General features: G+C 46.1%; 1 protein-coding gene across 2 annotated transcripts in view; it reads right to left on the bottom strand.

The window, feature by feature from the left end:
* znf385a (zinc finger protein 385A) overlaps window positions 1-24,612 on the bottom strand; it is a 254,473-nt gene that overhangs the window by 211,702 nt on the left and 18,159 nt on the right. The window contains exon 1 of one of the 2 annotated variants that reach the window (XM_034172390.1): window positions 17,420-17,822. The exons of the other annotated variant lie outside the window; for it this stretch is intronic. Coding sequence (XP_034028281.1) covers window positions 17,420-17,429 — 10 coding nt within the window. The 5' untranslated portion in view covers window positions 17,430-17,822. Of the gene's footprint in view, window positions 1-17,419; window positions 17,823-24,612 lie in introns of those variants that run through there. 2 annotated transcript variants of the gene reach the window in all.

Here is a 24,612-nt window from a genome sequence, read left to right as displayed (position 1 = left end):
TTGAATTGTAACCAAGAGGAAAAAAAAATCTGATCACACTACCCCAATTTAAGCCTGACCTCACCGATGTCGCAGACCGAACAGTCCCCACCTAAAAATCGGTCTGCCTTTCTTCACTGCACATGCGTCATTAACCACGGTTCACCACTTATCACCTAGTTTCTGCTTCAAACTGCACTCCAGTCATCATCTATCTTAGCGACAGATATCTGAAGCTTTTGTATAACAATTATTTCCACATAAATTCAGCATTATTTCATCATAAAGGACAGATGAAGCAATCAGAGGTCCGCGGCTAAACGAGCCGCTAGCTGATGCGTTCACTGCACATCGGTAATTTCAAAGCGTCACGGAATATTGCCGGTTTTCTCTTTAAAAAACATTGTTTCTGCTTAATACTGACTTTAGAATGTTTTAAGAGGTTTTACCTTGTCATCTGATGGTTAATAATCCCATTAATCCATTTGATTGCTTTGGGTGAAGGGACTCCGTCTCAGACGTGCTGCTATGGTCTGAAATGACGTATGCGCAGTGCAGCAAGGTGGACCAATTTTTAGGGGCGGGGGGGACTGCTCAGTCCGAGACACTGGCTTTCACTTCATGTGAAGCCGGGTTTTAAGGTTCTGCTGTCAACATAAAATTTTGATCAGCCAAGCTCCCTCTTTGTTGTGAAAGTGTAGGAACACGGACCCACAACAGGGGGCGCAAATGAACGGACAATGGAGGAATCAAATAACACTGTTTTTACTGTTGTGAAAAAGGCACAACAAATACAACCAATTACAATATGGAGATCGAGTCTAATTACAACGGTGTCGTGTGGGCAGGCTCGACGATAGGAGACGTCTGTCCAAGTCGAACCGGAACCAACCCGATTTCCTCTGCCACCGAACCCCGGGAATACTGGAGCCGCCAAGTCCCGAATTCCCAGGTGGCCACTGCCTCCACTCGTCGGATCCGGTACTGCTGGCAGGAAACAGAAACAGTCAGGTGTGGATGCGGCTGCACCCAGCAACACGGAGGGTGGAGAGTCCACCTCCACCTCTCGTCAACAACAATCAAGAAATGTAGGAAGGTGAGTACTTATCCAAACGCTGTCTGGTAGTCAGCTGTCCTACAGATAATCACAAGAACACAATAAAAGTCACACATATGTGTAGGATGAGTTTGTTACCTCTTTGGTAAGCCGGCAGCGCCCTCCGATGCCTGGAGCCCGCACTCCAGGCAGGGCGCCCTCTAGTGGTGGTGGGCCAGCAGTACCTCCTCTTCAGCGGCCCACACAACAGGACCCCCCCCCTCAACGGGCGCCTCCTGGCGCACGACCGGGTTTGTCAGGGTGGCGACGGTAGAAGTCGGCCAGGAGGGCCGGGTCCAGGATGAAGCCCTTCTTCACCCAGGAGCGTTCTTCGGGGCCGTACCCCTCCCAGTCCACCAGATACTGAAAACCCCGGCCCATCCGTCGGACGTCGAGGAGCCGGCGCACGGTCCAAGCCGGCTCTCCGTCGATGATCCGGGCAGGAGGTGGCGCCGGACCCGGAGTGCAGAGGGGTGAGGTGCGATGGGGTTTAATCCTGGAGACGTGGAATACTGGATGAATCCGCAGTGAGGCCGGAAGCTGGAGCCTCACTGCGGCGGGATTGATGACCTTGAGTATCTTGTACGGGCCGATGTATCGTTCTTGCAGTTTTGGGGAGTCCACTTGAAGGGGAATGTCCTTGGTGGACAACCACACTTCCTGCCCAGGACGATACGTGGGAGCCGGGGCCCGCCGCCGGTCTGCATGGTTCTTCGCCCTCGTCCGGGCCCTTAACAAAGCAGAACGGGCGGCACGCCACACCCGACGGCACTTCCGTAGGTGGGCCTGGACCGAGGGCACACCGACCTCCCCCTCAACCACCGGAAACAACGGGGGTTGATACCCCAAGCACACCTCGAAAGGGGAGAGGCCGGTGGCTGATGACACTTGGCTGTTGTGGGCGTACTCGATCCAGGCCAGGTGGGTACTCCAGGCCGTCGGGTGCGCGGCTGTCACACAGCGTAGGGTCTGCTCCATCTCCTGGTTGGCCCCTTCTGCTTGTCCGTTGGTCTGGGGGTGATACCCGGACGAGAGACTGACCGTGGCCCCCAGTTCCCGGCAAAAGCTCCTCCAAACATGCGAGGAGAACTGGGGACCGCGATCGGAGACGATGTCTGATGGTATCCCATGCAGACGGACGACGTGGTGGACTAGGAGGTCCGCTGTCTCCTGGGCCGTTGGTAACTTCGGGAGGGCCACGAAGTGGGCCGCCTTGGAGAATCGGTCCACTATCGTGAGAATGACGGTGTTTCCCTGGGACGGCGGGAGACCCGTGACAAAATCCAGGCCGATGTGAGACCAGGGGCGATGAGGCACGGGCAGCGGCTGTAGCAATCCCGATGTCTTGCGGTGGGCGGCCTTGCCCCTGGCGCAGGTGGTACAGGCCTGGATGTAACCCCGGACGTCGGCCTCCAGGGACGCCCACCAGAAGCGCTGCCGGACGACTGCCACGGTTCCTCGCACCCCAGGATGACAGGAGAGCTTAGAACCGTGACAGAAGTCCAGAACTGCAGCCCTGGCTTCTGGTGGGACGTAGAGTTTGTTCTTCGGTCCGGTTCCGGGGTCCGGGTCTCGTGTCAGGGCCTCCCGGACGGTCTTCTCCACGTCCCAGGTGAGGGCGGCCACGATAGCGGACTCCGGGATGATGGGATCCGGGGGATCCGACGACTCGGTTTTGACCTCATCTTCACGTACCCGGGACAAAGCATCCGATCTTTGATTTTTGGTCCCGGGACGGTAGGTGATCCGGAAGTCAAAACGGCCGAAGAACAGTGACCAGCGGGCTTGCCTGGGATTCAGCCGCTTGGCGGTCCTGATATACTCCAGGTTCCGGTGGTCAGTGAAAACCGTGAATGGCACGGACGTTCCCTCCAACAGATGTCTCCACTCCTCAAGAGCCTCTTTCACCGCAAGGAGCTCTCGATTGCCGACGTCATAGTTCCGTTCGGCTGGGGTCAACCTGCGGGAAAAATAGGCACACGGGTGAAGGACCTTATCGGTCTTCCCGCTCTGGGACAGCACGGCTCCTATCCCTGAGTCCGAGGCGTCCACTTCAACCACTAACTGGCGACTAGGATCGGGCTGCACCAGAACAGGTGCAGACGAGAAGCGCCGTTTCATCTCCTTGAACGCGGCATCGCAACGATCCGACCAGGTGAAGGGGACTTTTGGTGAGGTCAGGGCTGTCAGGGGGCTAACTACCTGACTGTAGCCCTTAATGAACCTCCTGTAGAAATTAGCAAAGCCTAGGAACTGTTGCAATTTCCTACGGCTTGTGGGTTGGGGCCAGTCTCTCACCGCCGCAACCTTGGCCGGATCAGGAGCGACGCAGTTGGAGGAGATGATGAACCCCAGGAAGGACAAAGACGTGCGGTGGAACTCACACTTCTCGCCCTTCACAAACAGCCGGTTCTCCGACAACCGCTGCAGGACCTGACGTACATGCCGGACATGAGTCTCAGGATCCGGAGAAAAGATGAGTATATCGTCTAGATATACGAAGACGAACCGGTGCAGGAAATCCCGCAAGACATCATTAACTAATGCTTGGAACGTCGCGGGGGCGTTTGTGAGGCCGAACGGCATGACCAGGTACTCAAAGTGACCTAAGGGGGTGTTAAATGCCGTCTTCCACTCGTCTCCCTTCCGGATCCGAACCAGGTGATACGCATTTCTAAGATCGAGCTTGGTGAAGATTTGGGCTCCATGCAGGGGTGTGAACACCGAATCCAACAGGGGCAACGGGTATCGGTTGCGAACCGTGATCTCGTTCAGCCCCCTATAATCAATGCATGGACGAAGTCCGCCGTCTTTTTTACCCACAAAAAAGAAACCTGCGCCCATCGGGGAGGTGGAATTCCGGATCAACCCGGCAGCTAATGAGTCCCGGATGTAGGTCTCCATTGATTCACGCTCAGGCCGTGAGAGGTTGTACAGCCAACTGGACGGGAACTCACTGCCCGGAACCAAATCAATGGCACAATCATACGGACGGTGGGGGGGAAGTGTGAGAGCCAGATCCTTGCTGAACACGTCGACAAGGTCGTGGTACTCCACCGGCACCGTCCCCAGATTGGGCGGGACTCTGACCTCCTCCTTAGCTTGGGAGCCGGGAGGAACCGAGGAACCTAGACACACCCGATGGCAGGTCTCGCTCCACTGAACCACTACCCCGGACGGCCAATCAATCCGGGGATTGTGCTTCAACATCCAGGGAAATCCTAAAACCACACGGGAGGTGGCCTGAGTCACAAAAAACTCGATCACCTCCCGGTGATTTCCTGACACCACCAGAGTTACAGGTGGTGTCTTATGCGTGATCGGAGGGAGTAGGGAGCCATCTAGTGCCCGAACCTGTACGGGCGAGGTAAGCGCCACCAGAGGGAGACCTATCTCCCTGGCCCATCTGCTGTCCAGCAGATTCCCCTCAGAGCCCGTGTCCACCAGTGCTGGGGCCTTCAGGGTTGAGTCCTCATAAAGGATCGTAACTGGGAGTCGTGTGGCAATGTGGGTGTGTCCCACGTGAATGTCTCGGCCCACCCCTAGCCCAGTTTCTAGGGGCGGGCGTTGGAGTTTAACCGCTCGGGGCAGTCTCTCATATGGTGCTCTATTGCACCACAAACAAAACAAGCTCCGTGGGCCCGTCTCCTCTGTGCATCTGGTGCCCTAAATGTTGCCCTACTCGTGTCCATAGCTTCGTCAGTAGGGGGAGCTGTGGCCCCACGGAGCGCAGGGGCCGTGGAGCGTGGGGAAGGCGGAGCGCGGTCGGAACCGGAAGGGAGAGGGACGGCGCGTGCCCGGCCACGCCCTTCGTCTCGTTCCCGCCGACGTTCTTCTAACTGGTTGTCTAACCGTATGACAAGATCGATGAGCCCATCTAAATCCCGCGGTTCGTCCTTAGCCACCAGGTGCTCCTTAAGAACCAAAGACAGTCCGTTTACAAAGGCGGCGCGGAGGGCAGTGCTATTCCAGCCGGACCTCGCAGCCGCAATGCGGAAGTCGACTGCATAGGCAGCTGCGCTCCGACGCCCCTGTCTCATTGACAGTAGCACGGTTGAAGCGGTTTCGCCTCTATTAGGGTGATCGAACACGGTTCTGAGCTCCCTAACAAACCCATCATATGTCAGAAGGAGCCGTGAATTCTGCTCCCAGAGCGCTGTAGCCCAAGCGCGTGCCTCACCGCGAAGCAGGTTTATTACATAAGCTACTTTACTAGCATCAGTCGCGTACATGACAGGACGCTGTGCGAAAACGAGCAAGCACTGCATAAGAAAATCCACGCACGTCTCCACACAGCCTCCGTACGGCTCTGGGGGGCTTATGTATGCTTCCGGGGAAGGTGGGAGGGGTCGTTGAACAACCAGTGGAACATCTATGTTACGTACAGGGTGTACGGGAGGGAGAGCCGCAGCGGCGCCGGGAGGGCGCGCTTCCACCTGCGCGGCGAGAGCCTCCACCCTGCGGTTCAGGAGGACGTTCTGCTCGGTCATTAAATCTAACCGAGTCGTGAAAGCGGTGAGGATCCACTGCAACTCACCGATTACCCCTCCTGCGGACGCCTGCGCGTCCTGTTCTTCCATTGGCCGTTCAACAGCCGGTTGACGCCCCTCGGGATCCATGACGTTGGCCGAGATATCCTGTTGTGAAAGTGTAGGAACACGGACCCACAACAGGGGGTGCAAATGAACGGACAATGGAGGAATCAAATAACACTGTTTTTACTGTTGTGAAAAAGGCACAACAAATACAACCGATTACAATATGGAGATCGAGTCTAATTACAACGGTGTCGTGTGGGCAGGCTCGACGATAGGAGACGTCTGTCCAAGTCGAACCGGAACCAACCCGATTTCCTCTGCCACCGAACCCCGGGAATACTGGAGCCGCCAAGTCCCGAATTCCCAGGTGGCCACTGCCTCCGCTCGTCGGATCCGAACACAATAAAAGTCACACGTATGTGTAGGCTGAGTTTGTTACCTCTTTGGTAAGGCGGCAGCGCCCTCCGGTGCCTGGAGCCCGCACTCCAGGCAGGGCGCCCTCTAGTGGTGGTGGGCCAGCAGTACCTCCTCTTCAGCGGCCCACACAACACTCTTTTGTGGTAGATCTTACAAAGCCTTGTGTATCTTCACATCTCCTGTAGTCTCAGAAGAAGTAGTCATCAGAGGGCCTTCTGTTGAGCCCTTTAAATGCATACTGAAGAGACATCTGCTCTGTCTAACTTGTAATTACTTATATAGAGCATTAGTTAACTGATTTACACGTGTCACTGAAATGCGTTTTTGGTATTTAGATTGCAATCAGATAGTGTTTGACCACATGAATGTACAGGCATAAATGTGCACAAAATACACTGAGGACAGATTGTGATCCAATCAGTCAAACCACCCCCAGTGGAGGTCAGAGACAGATTGTGACTGCAATGAAAAGCCATGTAAATGGAAATACGTTCTCAATCCACACACATTATCTACGTGGGCCTCCCATATTGTCACTGCAACACCCTCTCCCACCTCTGTGACCAGACTGTGTGGCTGAGCACTGGTGTATGTGTCTTATAGAGAAAGACCAGACTTCAGCACATTACATTAAAAAAAAAAAGTTTGATGGAGCATACATGGATCACATTCTGATAACAGTGAAACTCTGTGACATTACTGATTTGCTAACACTGTAAACTGCAGGAATCATTACAATTCAGACCACCAATAACCAGCAAAAATCTATTTAAGCATAAAAATTCAAAAAGAAAAAAGTTTAAATGAGTCAACACCCCCGAGTCACACTAACTGCCAGAATGCTCGTAGCACAGGCCGAGGCGGAGGATTAGCAGCAAACTTCCATTCCAGCTTATTAATTAATCAAAAACCCAGACAGAGCTTTAATTCATTTGAAAGCTTGACTCTTAGTCTTGTCCATCCAAATTGGAAGTCCCAAAACCAGTTTTATTTGTTATTATCTATCGTCCACCTGGTCGTTACTGTGAGTTTCTCTGTGAATTTTCAGACCTTTTGTCTGACTTAGTGCTTAGCTCAGATAAGATAATTATAGTGGGCGATTTTAACATCCACACAGATGCTGAGAATGACAGCCTCAACACTGCATTTAATCTATTATTAGACTCAATTGGCTTTGCTCAAAATGTAAATGAGTCCACCCACCACTTTAATCATATCTTAGATCTTGTTCTGACTTATGGTATGGAAATTGAAGACTTAACAGTATTCCCTGAAAACTCCCTTCTGTCTGATCATTTCTTAATAACATTTACATTTACTCTGATGGACTACCCAGCAGCAGGGAACAAGTTTCATTACACTAGAAGTCTTTCAGAAAGCGCTGTAACTAGGTTTAAGGATATGATTCCTTCTTTACGTTCTCTAATGCCATATACCAACACAGTGCAGAGTAGCTACCTAAACTCTGTAAGTGAGATAGAGTATCTCGTCAATAGTTTTACATCCTCACTGAAGACAACTTTGGATGCTGTAGCTCCTCTGAAAAAGAGAGCTTTAAATCAGAAGTGCCTGACTCCGTGGTATAACTCACAAACTCGCAGCTTAAAGCAGATAACCCGTAAGTTGGAGAGGAAATGGCGTCTCACTAATTTAGAAGATCTTCACTTAGCCTGGAAAAAGAGTCTGTTGCTCTATAAAAAAAGCCCTCCGTAAAGCTAGGACATCTTACTACTCATCACTAATTGAAGAAAATAAGAACAACCCCAGGTTTCTTTTCAGCACTGTAGCCAGGCTGACAAAGAGTCAGAGCTCTATTGAGCCGAGTATTCCTTTAACTAGTAATGACTTCATGACTTTCTTTGCTAATAAAATTTTAACTATTAGAGAAAAAATTACTCATAACCATCCCAAAGACGTATCGTTATCTTTGGCTGCTTTCAGTGATGCCGGTATTTGGTTAGACTCTTTCTCTCCGATTGTTCTGTCTGAGTTATTTTCATTAGTTACTTCCTCCAAACCATCAACATGTCTATTAGACCCCATTCCTACCAGGCTGCTCAAGGAAGCCCTACCATTATTTAATGCTTCGATCTTAAATATGATCAATCTATCTTTATTAGTTGGCTATGTACCACAGGCTTTTAAGGTGGCAGTAATTAAACCATTACTTAAAAAGCCATCACTTGACCCAGCTAGCTTAGCTAATTATAGGCCAATCTCCAACCTTCCTTTTCTCGCAAAAATTCTTGAAAGGGTAGTTGTAAAACAGCTAACTGATCATCTGCAGAGGAGTGGTCTATTTGAAGAGTTTCAGTCAGGTTTTAGAATTCATCATAGTACAGAAACAGCATTAGTGAAAGTTACAAATGATCTTCTTATGGCCTCAGACAGTGGACTCATCTCTGTGCTTGTTCTGTTAGACCTTAGTGCTGCTTTTGATACTGCTGACCATAAAATTTTATTACAGAGATTCGAGCATGCCATAGGTATTAAAGGCACTGCGCTGCGGTGGTTTGAATCATATTTATCTAATAGATTACAATTTGTTCATGTAAATGGGGAATCTTCTTCACAGACTAAGGTTAATTATGGAGTTCCACAAGGTTCTGTGCTAGGACCAATTTTATTCACTTTATACATGCTTCCCTTAGGCAGTATTATTAGACGGCATTGCTTAAATTTTCATTGTTACGCAGATGATACCCAGCTTTATCTATCCATGAAGCCAGAGGACACACACCAATTAGCTAAACTGCAGGATTGTCTTACAGACATAAAGACATGGATGACCTCTAATTTCCTGCTTTTAAACTCAGATAAAACTGAAGTTATTGTACTTGGCCCCACAAATCTTAGAAACATGGTGTCTAACCAGATCCTTACTCTGGATGGCATTACCCTGACCTCTAGTAATACTGTGAGAAATCTTGGAGTCATTTTTGATCAGGATATGTCATTCAAAGCGCATATTAAACAAATATTTAGGACTGCTTTTTTTTCATTTACGCAGTATCTCTAAAATTAGAAAGGTCTTGTCTCAGAGTGACGCTGAAAGACTAATTCATGCATTTATTTCCTCTAGGCTGGACTATTGTAATTCATTATTATCAGGTTGTCCTAAAAGTTCCCGGAAAAGCCTTCAGTTAATTCAAAATGCTGCAGCTAGAGTACTAATGGGCACTAGAAGGAGAGAGCATATCTCACCCATATTGGCCTCTCTTCATTGGCTTCCTGTTAATTCTAGAATAGAATTTAAAATTCTTCTTCTTACTTATAAGGTTTGAATAATCAGGTCCCATCTTATCTTAGGGACCTCATAGTACCATATCACCCCAATAGAGCACTTCGCTCTCAGACTGCAGGCTTACTTGTAGTTCCTAGGGTTTTTAAGAGTAGAATGGGAGGCAGAGCCTTCAGCTTTCAGGCTCCTCTCCTGTGGAACCAGCTCCCAATTCAGATCAGGGAGACAGACACCCTCTCTAATTTTAAGATTAGGCTTAAAACTTTCCTTTTTGCTAAAGCTTATAGTTAGGGCTGGATCAGGTGACCCTGAACCATCCCTTAGTTATGCTGCTATAGACTTAGACTGCTGGGGGGTTACAATGATGCAATGAGTGTTTCTTTCTCTTTTTGCTCTGTATGCACCACTCTGCATTTAATCATTAGTGATTGATCTCTGCTCCCCTCCACAGCATGTCTTTTTCCTGGTTCTCTCCCTCAGCCCCAACCAGTCCCAGCAGAAGACTGCCCCTCCCTGAGCCTGGTTCTGCTGGAGGTTTCTTCCTGTTAAAAGGGAGTTTTTCCTTCCCACTGTCGCCAAGTGCTTGCTCACAGGGGGTCGTTTTGACCGTTCGGGTTTTTACGTAATTATTGTATGGCCTTGCCTTACAATATAAAGCGCCTTGGGGCAACTGTTTGTTGTGATTTGGCACTATATAAATAAAATTGATTGAAAATTGATTGAATTTCAATTTATTTCAATTCAATTTATTTATTTGGGCCAAATCACAACAAAGCTGCCTCAAGGCACTTCACACAACTAAGGTCTAACCTTACCAACCCCTAGAACAAGCACACGGGCGACAAGGGTAAGGAAAAACTCCCTCTGATGATACTGAGGAAGAAACCTCAAACAGCCCAGACTCAGAGAGGTGACTGACTGCTTAGGCCATTCTAACAGTTACAAGGTTTTATAAAGTTTTACAAAGCTGAAGAACAGAAAACAGGAAATCAGAACAACATCTGCTGCATGAGCTTCAGGCTTGGCATCTCGCAGTCAGTCCAGCATCCCGTTGTCCGCAGACGCCAATCCCGCGCAGTGCCCTCCACACCTCGGACAGAGAGAAAAAGAACAGAATCAGTGGGCTGGAAAAACCACACCTAAGGTATAATTCATCAGCAGTAAATCGAGAGGTAGCAGAGAAAATACAAAGGTCATCACCGGCCGCTAGCCCTTAGCTTCACTAACAGACCCAGAATTTAGATAAAGTTAAGGCCGAGACCTGTTTCATTACTACTAAAATGAATTTAAAAAGATAGGAAGCATAGTTCCATATAACGCCAGTATGCTAGCCATACGAAAAGGGAGAATAAATGCATCTTAAGTCTGGACTTGAATGTCTCTACAGAATCTGACTGTTTTATCTCTATGGGGAGATCATTCCACAAAACAGGTGCACAATAAGAGAAGATTCTGTGGCCCACACACTTTCTATTCACCCTAGGGACACAAAGTAGTCCTGCGCTCTGAGAACGCAGAGCTCGGGCGTATCTATCTATCTATATATATATATATATATATATATATACGGTGACAAAATAACAGGGCTGATTTTATTCTTCTGACCTTGGACTATACATAGCATCCTGAGCGGATGAGAGTCAGATGTTCAAACAAATTATATTTTAGACCCCAACAGCTCGTAAGATAAACCTAGATTTATAAATTAGAGCAACACCCCCACCTTGCTTCATATCACAAAGGAGTTGAAGGTAGCAGACACAAAATATTTGATGTTGCAGGAACAGCCAGTGGGGAATCCTCAAAATGGGTATTATAGTAATTAAGTAAGTAAAGTTTATTTATATAGCACCTTTCAAAATAAAATCACAAAGTGTTTTACTGGAATTTAAGAACACAGAAATAAAAATACAGAAACTAAAACCAGCAATAACATAAAATTAGTTAAAAGCAAGCCTGCACAAATGGGTCTTGAGCTTCTCCTTAAAAGTTCCAAAAAAGTCCACGGAACGAAGGTGTAGTGGCAGTGCATTCCACAGTTTGAGTGCCACAATCTCAAATGCACAGTCTCGTTTGGTCTTCAGCCTTGACCTTGGTACAACCAACAGGTTCTGGTCTGAGGACCTCAGAGTCCTGCTTGTGAGATATGGGTGCATGAGTTCAGTGATGTAAAGTGGCATTTGACCATGTAGAGCTCTAAAAGTCATCTCCAGTATTTTAAATTGCAGTCTGAACCGAACTGGAAGCCAATGCAAAGAGAACAGAATGGGTGTTACATGAGACCACTTAGATGACTTTGTACGGAGCCTTGCTGCCAGATGCTGGACCATTTGTAGGCGGTCCAGCAAATACTTACTAAGGCTAGGGAACAGCAACTTACAGTAATCAAAACGTGAAGAAAAAAAAGGCATGAATGACCTGTTCCAGCTCAGCTTGAGACAGGCCACAGGCTCAACTTGACGAATTTCCCTCCCTGCCACATAAACTGCACTATTACCATAGTGGATTTTCCGCACTAATTTCCCCACTAAGCTAATGGATTCCACACCTACGTTAGCTGTTGCCCTGCAGATTCTCTAATCACCTGCTCCGTGGCCCACTGTAGTGTCCTAATGTTACTCTCCCTGAAGAGCTCTAGCTATGTTCAGAGATAAGATGGCGGTGCCTTCCCTGGTAAGGTGAAGGCCATCCAGCATCAGCAAGCCACAGTGACCCCAAAAAGAAAGCCAGTTATCAATGAAACTAAAACCTTGCTGGTGCCTGGTCTTGAGAACCAGGGATGGTTGGTTAAAAAGCTTTTTTATCCCATGGGAACTCTCCCTACCCACCCAAGCAGCTCAAGAAAAGGTATATATAATAAGTAATAAGTAATAAGACATAAGAAGGATAAAGCCCCGTTTACACATAGATGGTTTTGTCGGCGGGTAGTATGTAGACCGAAATTCGCAAATACAAATACAGCTGTTTTTCTCTGTTTTCTTTATGCATGCAGCACGGAAACAGCACAGAGACATATGGCAAATGTACTTAAATAAAAAGGACAGTAATGGCTCAGAAAATGACTTTCTGAGCCATTACTTAAATAAAAACAGAAACATGTTTGAAACATGGAAAAGAATCTCATTAATGGAGGCCAGCAGCCGCACCAGCCCCCTGAAATTAACGTTACAATGGTATACAAACTTTTAGACATTGTCTGCTTCAGAAATAAAATGTGCTATTTACTGTGGATGTTGGCATGCTGAATTCAAATATGGCAATAAAACTGGCTGATTGGCTATTGTTTCCAAGATTTTGCATTTTACATCTACATAATTATATTGTTTTGATAGGGGTTTCATGATAAATCAAATTACAGGTCTCGTCATACTTTTCTGATGGTTTATATTAATATTTCACCTATTCAATTTTGTAACACTTTATTAAAAAATAAGCAAAAGGTTATTTTATTTTTTTAAAGTATTAAAAATCAAAAAAGGGGTTTTATATTAACCCCTATTAGTATATCTTAAAACTAGACCCAGTCAGCAATTTCAAACATCATTTTCATTCTCAGTGGCCCAAAATGTGGAATGTTTGACTGTATTTACTATGTAAGAATTCTGCCTGTAGACCAGTGTTATGGATATTTTTTATCGAAGACTCCATTGAATTTTGGAGGTGATCTGGATCCAAATTGCACCTTAAATAGGCTTTGAAGGATTACTTCAAAACTACTTCACAGATTTTAACCAAATTTGCACCACAGATTAGAGCATGGAAGACTCCATTGAATTTTGGAGGTGATTCGGTGTCGCCAACCACCGGATCACCTCTAAAACGTTTGGTCCCCCCTGCCTTCACTGTGAATGCCTCATTTCAGAGCACCGGCAACAATTCACCGATTATCACCTCATTTCTGCTTCAAACTGCACTCCAGTCATCATCTATCTCAGCGACAGATATCTGAAGCTTTTGTACAACAATCATTTCCACATAAATTCAGCATTATTTCATAATAAAAGATGTGAGAGCGATCAGAGCGCCACAGCAGCATGTCTGAGACTGACTCTCTGTATCCAAAGCAATCAAAGGGAATAATGTGATTATTAACCATCAGATGACAAATTAAAACCTCTTAAATCATTCTAAAGTCAGTTTTAAGCAGAAACAAGGTGATAATCTGTGAATCACTACTGATGCTCTGAAATGACATATGTGCAGGAGCACGTCAGACTCAGACATGCTGCTCTGCAGCACACTGATCGGTCTCCTATCTTTTCTGATGAAATAATGCTGAATTTATGTGGAAATGATTGTTGTACAAAAGCTTCAGATATCTGTTGCTGAGATAGATGATGACTGGAGTGCAGTTTGAAGCAAAAATGAGGTGGTAATTGGGGAATAGCTGGTGATGCTCATAAATGGCCCTGCTCACGCTCCGAAATGACGCATACACAGTGAAGGCAGGACAGACCATTTTTAGAGGGGACCATTCAGTCAGCGACACCGGATCCAGATTGACGGACATCAGAAATCTCGGATTGCTCTTATTATTATTATAATACTCTATCTTCCATAATAAAAGTCCCATTTTGTTTTTGTTTTTTACTAGTTTTGGAGGTCCTGTGCCTAAATAATGAAAAATCAAGCAGTCCCTATTAATAATAGTAATAAATATGAATCAAAGCACTAAACATAATCAGTTTCAAAAATGAAAGCACAAATGCCAAAAATACAAAGTACACTCAAACAGTACACAAATCCAAAATTAAGAGTTCATAATACAGAAATTAATCTCATTCTCTAGAAAATACTCAGAATCAATCCCAGCAATTTTTACCTGATTTATGAATAAATCATTTATGAATAAATCAGTTTGTACACTCTAATGAGCACCCTTCTTGTTCAGCGTATTTTCTGCATATATGTCAGTTGCATTAAAGCACTCCAATTAAATGGTGGAAATGCAAAGAAGCTTAAAAGTATAAACAACACATACCAACTATCAGACTGATTAAGAAGTTATAATAATAGCGTCACTGTGACATGAACAAAGAGAACAAGGCAGTCATGGATAAAATGGCACAAAATGCTGATCTGCTCAAAGGCACGTTCTCTGGCGTAACTTTGAGATGACCTCTGGAACCAGGTGAGCGGCATGTCGGAAGGGGGTCGTAGGCGCAGGTGAATGGAATGACTAATAGCTATGCAGACAGGTCAACACACACACAGGTTTTTGAGAAGACAAATGAGGCCAGAGTGGACACAGACACAAAGACAGATAGACTGCGAGGCCCTGTGCTCAGGAGGTTGGATCTGATTCAAATAGACAAGACACATGAGGCACAAAACATGAACTGATCGTGACCGGGGCTCCCAAACAACATAGAGATGGAACTAAAACAGTGGAATGACTCTTATTTTACAATCATCATCAGTGATCAGCAATTTGGATGACAGGAAATGTTAGAAATATATACAGGTGTATATGTAAGGATTAAACGAGAAGCCGTGCATTATACGGTTTGCATGCACTTCGTGGAGTAACACCACTCCGCTTCATGTCGTGGTGTTTTAGACTCCGCGCTGTGCATTCAAACTGTATAATGCACGGCTTCGAGTTGTTTAAGCCGCTTATACCATGATCCCACACAGTGAGCTAACACACAAATATTTATTTAAGTTAACAGAACTTGATAAAAATGTGTAAGTATTATGCCAGTCTCAAGATATTTTCATCCTTGGCAAATGTTCTCTTCTTCTTTCCCGTCTTCAATCTTGTCCAGTTCGTTTGATGTTAAATCTTTATGCCATTGCTTTTGCTGTTCTTCTCATTTGCTCGCCTCCTCTTCCCATTCCTCAAACAATTTATTTTGGCCAAAAATATTAAAATTCACTTGGAAATCCATGTTTTATCGCATTTCTGTCATTCACCTGTCAAAACACAGCTGATCTGCGCCAACTGATTTGCGCGTTGCTATGGTGACGACCAGAGCAGAGAGATATTACAGTGACTTAACGTGTCGAACTATGTGTGCGTATACATGAAAATAATGCACGCCAGTTAGACATGGAATTCTCACTGACCATGGTGTGTATATATATATATAAGATTACATGCAACCTCATTCCAGGCATGGGTGAGAATTTAGCTAATCACAATAGCACTATAGTCATTGGAGAGGCTCCAATTGACAGGGAGCGCTGTAATCATGTTCTCTATTAGCTTGCCACTGTTCTTATTTTGTGTCTCTCTCTGATCTCTATCCAGATGACATATGCGGTAGCAGCAGCCCCATGCCCTTAAAGCTGTGCAGAGCCCATGTCATGGCAGTGAGCTAAGCTGGCAGCCCGCAGCTATAAAGCACGCTGCACAACACAGCCACACATCCAGTGCTATTATCAGCATTCAGCACTGTCATCGCCATCACAGCGGCCAAAGACCTCTGCCAAAACCCTGCATAGCCTATAAAGCCAATCACAGTAGCTAGTCTTGGACTTGTCACTACAGCACTGGTGATGGCACAGCACTGGGAAAGGTCACTCACTCAAGGTCATACAAAAGAAAGGACAGGACCACACTAACAGCCATACTGGTGGCATGTGGAATATACATACGTGCACTCACAACATGTGGTATATCACAATTCATCAGAGCTACAATTATAATGGTTCACATTTATATAATCGGGATGAATTCGGAAAGATTAGCGTGCATTAGAATGGTAAAGGTCATTCCAATGACTTCATCCTTTTCAGAGGAGGAACAGCAAAAATGTCAAACCGCTCAGGAGTCACAACATTATGCAAACAAAGCAGACTGCTGAGATATGTTCAGACATAAATAATGGACGATCACTATCTGACTGACACCTTAATATGAAGGAGACTAGCTCGCATTGCAAATGGGATGGCGTAAGGTTTTCGACACCATTAGATGTGGACGACCAAAAACTTTCTCACTCTTTAAACGCCATGTGTACCAAGTGAATGTTGACTGCAGTCAGTGATCTCGCAATGAAGAAAGTCATAGGTCTGCACAAGAGTGCACAGTGCATTCCTTATTTTACTGTGACTACAATAGTAAACATTTAAATGAAAATTATAATAAATAAGCTCAAATTCCTGATCTGATGAAGAGTGTTTGCTTCAGCAGAACACTGCAGTGGCGCAATAAAACTGCTGTTTAAGAAACTGTATGGCCAAATCTGTATTACTGAATTTAGGAAAGCTGTCACTCTTAAGCTACAAATGTAAACTAAATCTGAGCTTGACAGAGTGAAAAAGTTGTGGATTTATGCAAGAGTCCTCGTGAACTTTAATGAGTTGCTCAGAGGCTTTAGATCACAGTAATACATACCCTTCAACCAGCACACCTCAGACTACACGACTCCCTATAATCATTAACGATGTCTTCTTAAAAAACATGCCTGGCGGGAGAGTAGAGAGGAGCAGCGCTGCACCAGAATCAGCCCAGGCATGCGTTAAAACAAAGTGGTGGCCTCTCCGGCACAGCACGCGGCAACACACACACACACACACACACACACACACAGCCTCACTCAACACAATTTAGAAGACTCTTGAATAATTTCACAAGCTTTCTTCTTATCCCTCGCACAATTACGATTGGTCAGTGGATTTTCAGATCACTGTACAATTAGACTATGTAGAGCACAGAGACCACAGAGGATCCCCTCGCTCAGACATGGCCACTGTGAGACCAGAATGCTAAAGAACAAAGCACAGGCTGACTCAGAACACAATAACCCTGTGCAATAAGCTCTGCTGCAAGAAAACCACCAAAGTGTTCTTCTTTAGTGTGATAGATAGCCCATACAAAGCCAGTTTCACGACTTGTTTAGGCCAAGATAATAACGGAGCATTGTCACGTGACCAAACAGCCTCCTAATGATATATTCAAACACTATGACCATCCCAGCAACGGCTCACACCTGCCATATTAATCATATACTATTACTACAATTACAAGCTTAAACTATGATTGAACTCCCAATCCCAGATCAACTGACAACTGACAGTGCGCGATAAAGAGCACACTTTTAATAAAAAGCCAAAAGCGGGCAAGTTTAAATCGGGAATAGTGATCCAAATACATGGTTGACCTAACCAAAAAAATCCGATGCATCCAGCGTGACAACTCACCCAAAATCATGCTGTGTGTTGCCTTTGGTGTCCCTGGACTGACAAGTTCTCCCTCACCGCCCCCCTTGTTTCTTCTGCAATAGGTTCAGTGGCTCCAAATTCTCAGTTCAGGAGTTCCTCTCCACATTCAACTCAGAGAGGCGGCACTAGAGGTGAGGAGAGCCTGCTGCACATGCCATCTCTTGCGTCTGCCCTCTCCAGGTGTACAGCTGAGTGTGTGTTTGAAAAAGAGAGCGAGCGAGCGAGAGAGAGAGAGAGAGGAGAGAGGAGAGGATAGGAGAGAAGAGAGCGAGGGAGTGTGGAGGGGGGTGGGGGTCCAGCCTTTTCTGCAGTCGCTGGTCAGGTAAGCCTGAGTACAGCAGTTGCAGAGGGTGAGAGAGGGAGAAAGAGGGGTAGTGTTTGTGTGTGTCGGGGGGGAGGGTGCGAGCAAGTAGGGGGAGCTTAAAGTGTGAGGGCCAATCACAGAGAAAGACTTCAAAGACAAGATCTTCTCCACAGCAGCCAGGAGGAGTTGCAGTGGGCTCCAGCAAACAGCTGACGAGCAGTTTCTCCTCAGCTGTGTCGTCTCACGAGGAGCTTCACATCTTCACTGTACACGCAACGCCTGCTTTGGTCTCTCTCTGCGTTAAAACACACACTCCGTCTCTCTCTCTCTCTCTCTCTCTCTCTCTGCTTCTTGTTTTTAGGGTTGGGTAAAACCTAAAGGCGCCTTACATGCCTGGGCTCTGATTGGTGGCGGCTCCACCAATGGGAACGCAGGCAGACACTTGTCATCATGCAGAGTGGGAGTCATGAAGGAGAGACAGCGCTTCAATGAAATCGCCCATGCCCCTGTAACCTCCCGATGTTGAATATTCTCCTCCCCCTGATTCTCCATGCGTTGGCACGTGGGCAGCCAGTCATCATATCTCTCTGTTGTGTTTGTTGCTTATTGCTCCTTCCCCCCCTTTTTTGTCCACAAACTCCATGTGTTTTCTGAGTAACCTTTAATGTGTCACTCTGTCCTCCTCCGTTTTTATCTCCCTCTCTGTCTCTTAACCTGCCCGGGCAAGGTTACACATTTTGTCAACCTCTGGGTTTTCGTCAAAGAGATGGAATTCAGACTGGAAGTGGAAGGTGTGGGCAGAAAAAAGAAAAGAAAGAAAGATGAAATAGAAAGCGACAGAGCGGAGGAAGCGGGAGAAGGAGGGGCAGACATTAAAGCAAATACAAACTGACAGAGGGATGAAGAGACGCCGAGTGACAAGAAGTGACGACCGGGAGGACACAGAGACTGGCACAAGACAAGAGCTGCTGGGAATGGAACCGTGGACCGCAGCGCTGCAGCCACTAATTGAAGAGGAGCATCACAGCCAGCATCTGATGGTCCACATCCTCCACAGCAGGAAGCCGCTCAAACATCTGCTGTCATCCTGTCTCACCTCCTCTCTGCAGCTTCCCCTGTGATGAGGAATCACAGGAAAGCTTCAGAGACCTTCTGCAAATCACACATCCACGATGTCACTGAGAAGCTCAGCACTTAAGTAGGAGGCTTAACAAAGCTGTCAAAAAATTAATCCCCTTTGGGGCAGGCATGCTTGCAAACATACACATGCAAACACGTGAGCCTGGGGCTACAGAAAAATGTTGCATGACAGTACCGCCTCTTGTCGTGCTCTCTTTTTCTCTTTCTAACCCCCCCCCACCACCACCACCACCATCACCACCAGCCTTCTCTCGCTCTCAGGCTGTGACTCATAGGGTGTTGGAGTGAATACTAAAAAGCTGGCTGCACACTTTCTATACCTCTGTGCACAGCAGCTTCACCATACAGGCTTCTATCATCATGTGTGCACACTGGCAAATCTGGGGTTGCACATGCACAGAGTGTAGCACTTTGTAGCATACGATAAAGGTCAATGCAAAGTACAATTTGAGAAATGAACAACACACATCACAGAGCTTCCTTCAGGGAACTTAAGTCAGCAGTCTGCTTAACAAATAAAAACACATTCATCATTCCTGCACTGAGCATTGAGAAAATTAAGGTTTTAAATATGGGACACCGACAGCTGGAATAAAAACTATCACCAATATGTCTGTGCGCTCAATTCCCACCGCGAGCGTCTGCGTGTGTTTTTGTCAGCGAAAAAAAAAAAAAAAAAAAAACACAACTCGGATAGGGTTTCCTCATTAGTTGTGTTGTATCAATAATTCAGAGCTGGTCCTTGTTGCCGTTCAATGGGCCAAGCACACATGTGCTGTCGGGCCAACGGGGGCCCAGAGCCCAACACCACTTTAATGGATGTAATGATGAGAGGGTGAAATCAGTAGACCGAGCTCCTGTATCATCCACATGCACAGACGGTATGGAGGAAAGGACAGGCGAGAAGGGTGAGTGAAAAAGATAAGACACTGGGAACAGACAAAAGGTATTATTGGACAGGTGTGTGGGAAAAGGAGAAGAAAGAAGAAAAAAACAACTCTTAGAAATTAGTATGTGTATATACAATTATTAGGCAAGTGAGTATTCTGACCCACCGTTAAGTCGTTTTTTTTTTTTTTTTTACTAGTTAAACAAGAACTTGTGACTTAATGGTGGGTCAAAATACTCACTTGCCTAATAATTGTGACCCAAGTCGGGTCATACTTAAAGCGTTCGTTATTCAAGCGATTATGATGGTGTCATTTTGAGCTTTTCCTCATGACTTTGGCAGTGATCGTGCAGACATGCTCATTTCAAGCAAACAAATATGAATAAATGTCTTGATCAAACAGCAAAATAATGACATGACCTCCTTCATCACCTGACTTAAACCCCACTGAGAACTTGTAGGCCCTTCTTAAATGTGAGATTTACAGTGGCTGAAAATAATACACCTCTTTGAACAGCATTTTGGAGACTGCAATTGCTGCTGCACCAAAGGTCGATTATCAAGACATCAAGAAACTGACAGACTCCATTGATGGAAGGCTCGTGGCAGCTATTAAAAGCTATATTGGTCACTGAAAATTTTTGAAAAGTGTTTATTTTGGCGGTTGTGGTTGTTTAACATCTGCAGGAAACTCCTGTGGATGTTCTACCAGTCCGTAGCAGCCAGCGTCCTCTTTTACACCATGGTGTGCTGGGGTGGGGGGTGGGGGGGGGGGGGGGGGGGCAGCACATAGAAGAAGGACACATCCAGGCTGAACAAATTGATTAGGCGGGCTGGCATGGAGCCAGACTCTCTGGTGACAGTGACAGAGAACACTGGACAAACTGCTGGACATTATGGACGATGCCAGTCACCCTCTGCACACCATCATCAGCAACCAGAGGAGCCTCTTCAGCCACAGACTCCTACTTCCCAATGCAGGACCAACAGACTGAAAAACTCCTTTGTCTCTCAGGCCATCAGACTGTACAACTCCTCACTCAGGGGGAGGAGTAACAGGAAGACAGAGGACAGGAAGGAGAGGAACAGTAGTAGTCAGTAAACCATTTTTGATCATTATGTATGGTATTTATATTTGTGTTTTTATATTTACAACCCAATTCCAATAAAGTTGGGAGGTTGTGTAAAATGTAAATAAAAACAGAATACAGTGATTTGCAAATCCTCTTCAACCTATATTAAATTGAATATACCACAAAGACAAGATATTTAAATGCTCAAACTGATAAACTTTGTTTTTGTGCAAATATTTGCTCATTTTGAAATGGATGCCTGCAACATGTTTCAAAAAAGCTGGGGCAGTGGTATGTTTACTGCTGTGTTTCATCACCTTTCCTTCTAACAACACTCAATAAGCATTTAGGAATTGAGGACACTAACTGTTGAAGCTTTGTAGGTGGAATTCTTTACCATTCTTACTTGATGTACAACTTCAGTTGTGCAACAGTCCGGGGTCTCCGTTGTCATATTTTGCGCTTCATAATGCACCACACATTTTCAATGGGTGACAGGTCTGGACTGCAGGCAGGCCAGTCTAGTACCCGCACTCTTACTACGAAGCCATGCTGTTGTAACACATGCAGAATGTGGCTTGGCATTGTCTTGCTGAAATAAGCAGGGACGTCCCTGAAAAACACATTCCTTGGATGGCAGCATGTGTTGCTCCAAAACCTGGATGTACCTTTCAGCATTGATAGTGCCATCACAGATGTGTAAGCTGCCCATGCCAAGGGTAGTAACACACCACATACCATCACAGATGCTGGCTTTTGAACTTTGTGTTGGTAACAATCTGGATGGTCTTTTTCCTCTTCTGAGGACACAACGTCCATGATTTCCCAAAATACACTCAACAAAAATATAAACGCAACACTTTTGGTTTTGCTCCCATTTTGTATACTCAACAAAAATATAGATGCAACACTTTTGGTTTTGCTCCCATTTTGTATGAGATGAACTCAAAGATCTAAAACTTTTTCCACATACACAATATCACCATTTCCCTCAAATATTGTTCACAAACCAGTCTAAATCTGTGATAGTGAGCACTTCTCCTTTGCTGAGATAATCCATCCCACCTCACAGGTGTGCCATATCAAGATGCTGATTAGACACCATGATTAGTGCACAGGTGTGCCTTAGACTGTCCACAATAAAGGCCACTCTGAAAGGTGCAGTTTTGTTTTACTGGGGGGGGGGGGATACCAGTCAGTATCTGGTGTGACCACCATTTGCCTCATGCAGTGCAACACATCTCCTTCGCATAAAGTTGATCAGGTTGTCAGTTGTGGCCTGTGGAATGTTGGTCCACTCCTCTTCAATGGCTGTGCGAAGTTGCTGGATATTGGCAGGAACTGGTACACGCTGTCGTATACGCCGGTCCAGAGCATCGCAAACATGCTCAATGGGTGACATGGCTGGTGAGTATGCCGGCCATGCAAGAACTGGGACATTTTCAGCTTCCAAGAATTGTGTACAGATCCTTGCAACATGGGGCCGTGCATTATCCTGCTGCAACATGAGGTGATGTTCTTGGATGTATGGCACAACAATGGGCCTCAGGATCTCGTCACGGTATCTCTGTGCATTCAAAATGCCATCAATAAAATGCACCTGTGTTCTTCGTCCATAACAGACGCCTGCCCATACCATAACCCCACCGCCACCATGGGCCACTCGATCCACAACATTAACATCAGAAAACCGCTCACCCACACGACGCCACACACGCTGTCTGCCATCTGCCTTGGACAGTGTGAACCGGGATTCATCCGTGAAGAGAACACCTCTCCAACGTGCCAAACGCCAGCGAATGTGAGCATTTGCCCACTCAAGTCGGTTAGGACGACGAACTGGAGTCAGGTCGAGACCCCGATGAGGACGACGAGCATGCAGATGAGCTTCCCTGAGACGGTTTCTGACAGTTTGTGCAGAAATTCTTTGGTTATGCAAACCGATTGTTTCAGCAGCTGTCTGAGTGGCTGGTCTCAGACGATCTTGGAGGTGAACATGCTGGATGTGGAGGTCCTGGGCTGGTGTGGTTACACGTGGTCTGCGGTTGTGAGGCTGGTTGGATGTGCTGCCAAATTCTCTGAAACACCTTTGGAGACGGCTTATGGAAGAGAAATGAACATTCAATACACGAGCAACAGCTCTGGTTGACATTCCTGCTGTCAGCATGCCAATTGCACGCTCCCTCAAATCTTGCGACATCTGTGGCATTGTGCTGTGTGATAAAACTGCACCTTTCAGAGTGGCCTTTTATTGTGGACAGTCTAAGGCACACCTGTGCACTAATCATGGTGTCTAATCAGCATCCTGGTATGGCACACCTGTGAGGTGGGATGGATTATCTCAGCAAAGGAGAAGTGCTCACTATCACAGATTTAGACTGGTTTGTGAAAAATATTTGAGGGAAATGGTGATATTGTGTATGTGGAAAAAGTTTTAGATCTTTGAGTTCATCTCATACAAAATGGGAGCAAAACCAAAAGTGTTGCGTTTATATTAAATGTGGACTCATCAGACCAAAGCACACTTTTCCACTTTATGTCTGTCCGTTTCAAATGAGCTCGGGCCCAGAGAAGGCGGCAGCGTTTCTGGATGTTGTTGATGTATGGCTTTCGCTTTACATGGTAGAGACTTAACTTGCACTTGTAGATGTAGTGACGAACTGTGTTAACTGACAATGATTTTCTGAAGTGTTCTTGAGCCCACGCGGTAAGATCCTTTACACAAAGATGTTGGTTTTTAATGCAGTGCCGCCTGAGGAATCGAAGGTCATGAGCATTCAATGTTGGTTTTCGGCCTTGCTGCTTACGTGTAGAAAGTTCTCCAGATTCTGATTCAGAGAATCTGGAGAATTTATTGTTTTTGAGCAAATATTTGCTCATTCAAAATGAGCAAATATTTGCACAAAAACAATAAAGTTTATCAGTTTGAACATTAAATATCTTGTCTTTGTGGTGTATTCAATTGAATATAGGTTGAGGAGGATTTGCAAATCATTGTACGAGGTCTGAGAGAAAAATAACGTACCTTTTATTTTTTTCAAAAACTATATGGATTTGAATCACGTGCGATTACATCAGCCAACCTTGAACCCTCGTGCGCATGCGTGAGTTTTTTCACACCTGTCGGTTACGTCATTCGCCTGTGGGCAGGCTTTGAGTTAGGAGTGGTCCACCCCCCTTGTCGGAATTCCTTTGTCTGATTTCTTCTTGAGAGACTGGCGCTTTGCTTTATCAAAATTTTTTCAGAACCCGTGAGGCAGATCGAAGTGGACCGCGAAGCCTCCGCTCCTCTTTCCATGACAAAAACCCCTGTAACACTGGAATGTGTCGTTCATTTCCAAACTGGGCGCTGTGTTTTATCCGGGACGTCATCTGGCTAGCACAGGAATTGTGAAAAGACGTGGACATCAGCACTTTTTCGGCACATTGAGACAGACGTGCGGAGGAATTCCGTGAGTCGTGGCGGTGCCGCATGGCGCAAAGCAACGCGGTGATGAAGCCTCACAGGACATGTTCTGGCATGTCCAGGCACATCCACAATTTCTCGGATAATCACTCGATGGCAAAACCACTGACAGCTGTCTGAACGCCATCTCAAAGCCGTCCTGTGAGACCAAAACGGAGGTGGTTTTGTCTCGTTCCAATAGCGAATCCATCGTGACGCGCGAAGCCTCCGCTCGGCTTTCCATGACAAAATCTCTTGTTAAAAGTGAAATCTGCCGGAAAATGGTTGATGTCCAGCTCTTGTGATAACCAGAGAAATTGC

The sequence above is a fragment of the Thalassophryne amazonica genome, chromosome 6, assembly GCF_902500255.1.
Source record: "Thalassophryne amazonica chromosome 6, fThaAma1.1, whole genome shotgun sequence".
Classification (NCBI taxonomy): domain Eukaryota; kingdom Metazoa; phylum Chordata; class Actinopteri; order Batrachoidiformes; family Batrachoididae; genus Thalassophryne; species Thalassophryne amazonica.
Note: the sequence above shows the minus strand (reverse complement) of the source record. Positions and strands in the feature narration are given on the sequence as shown.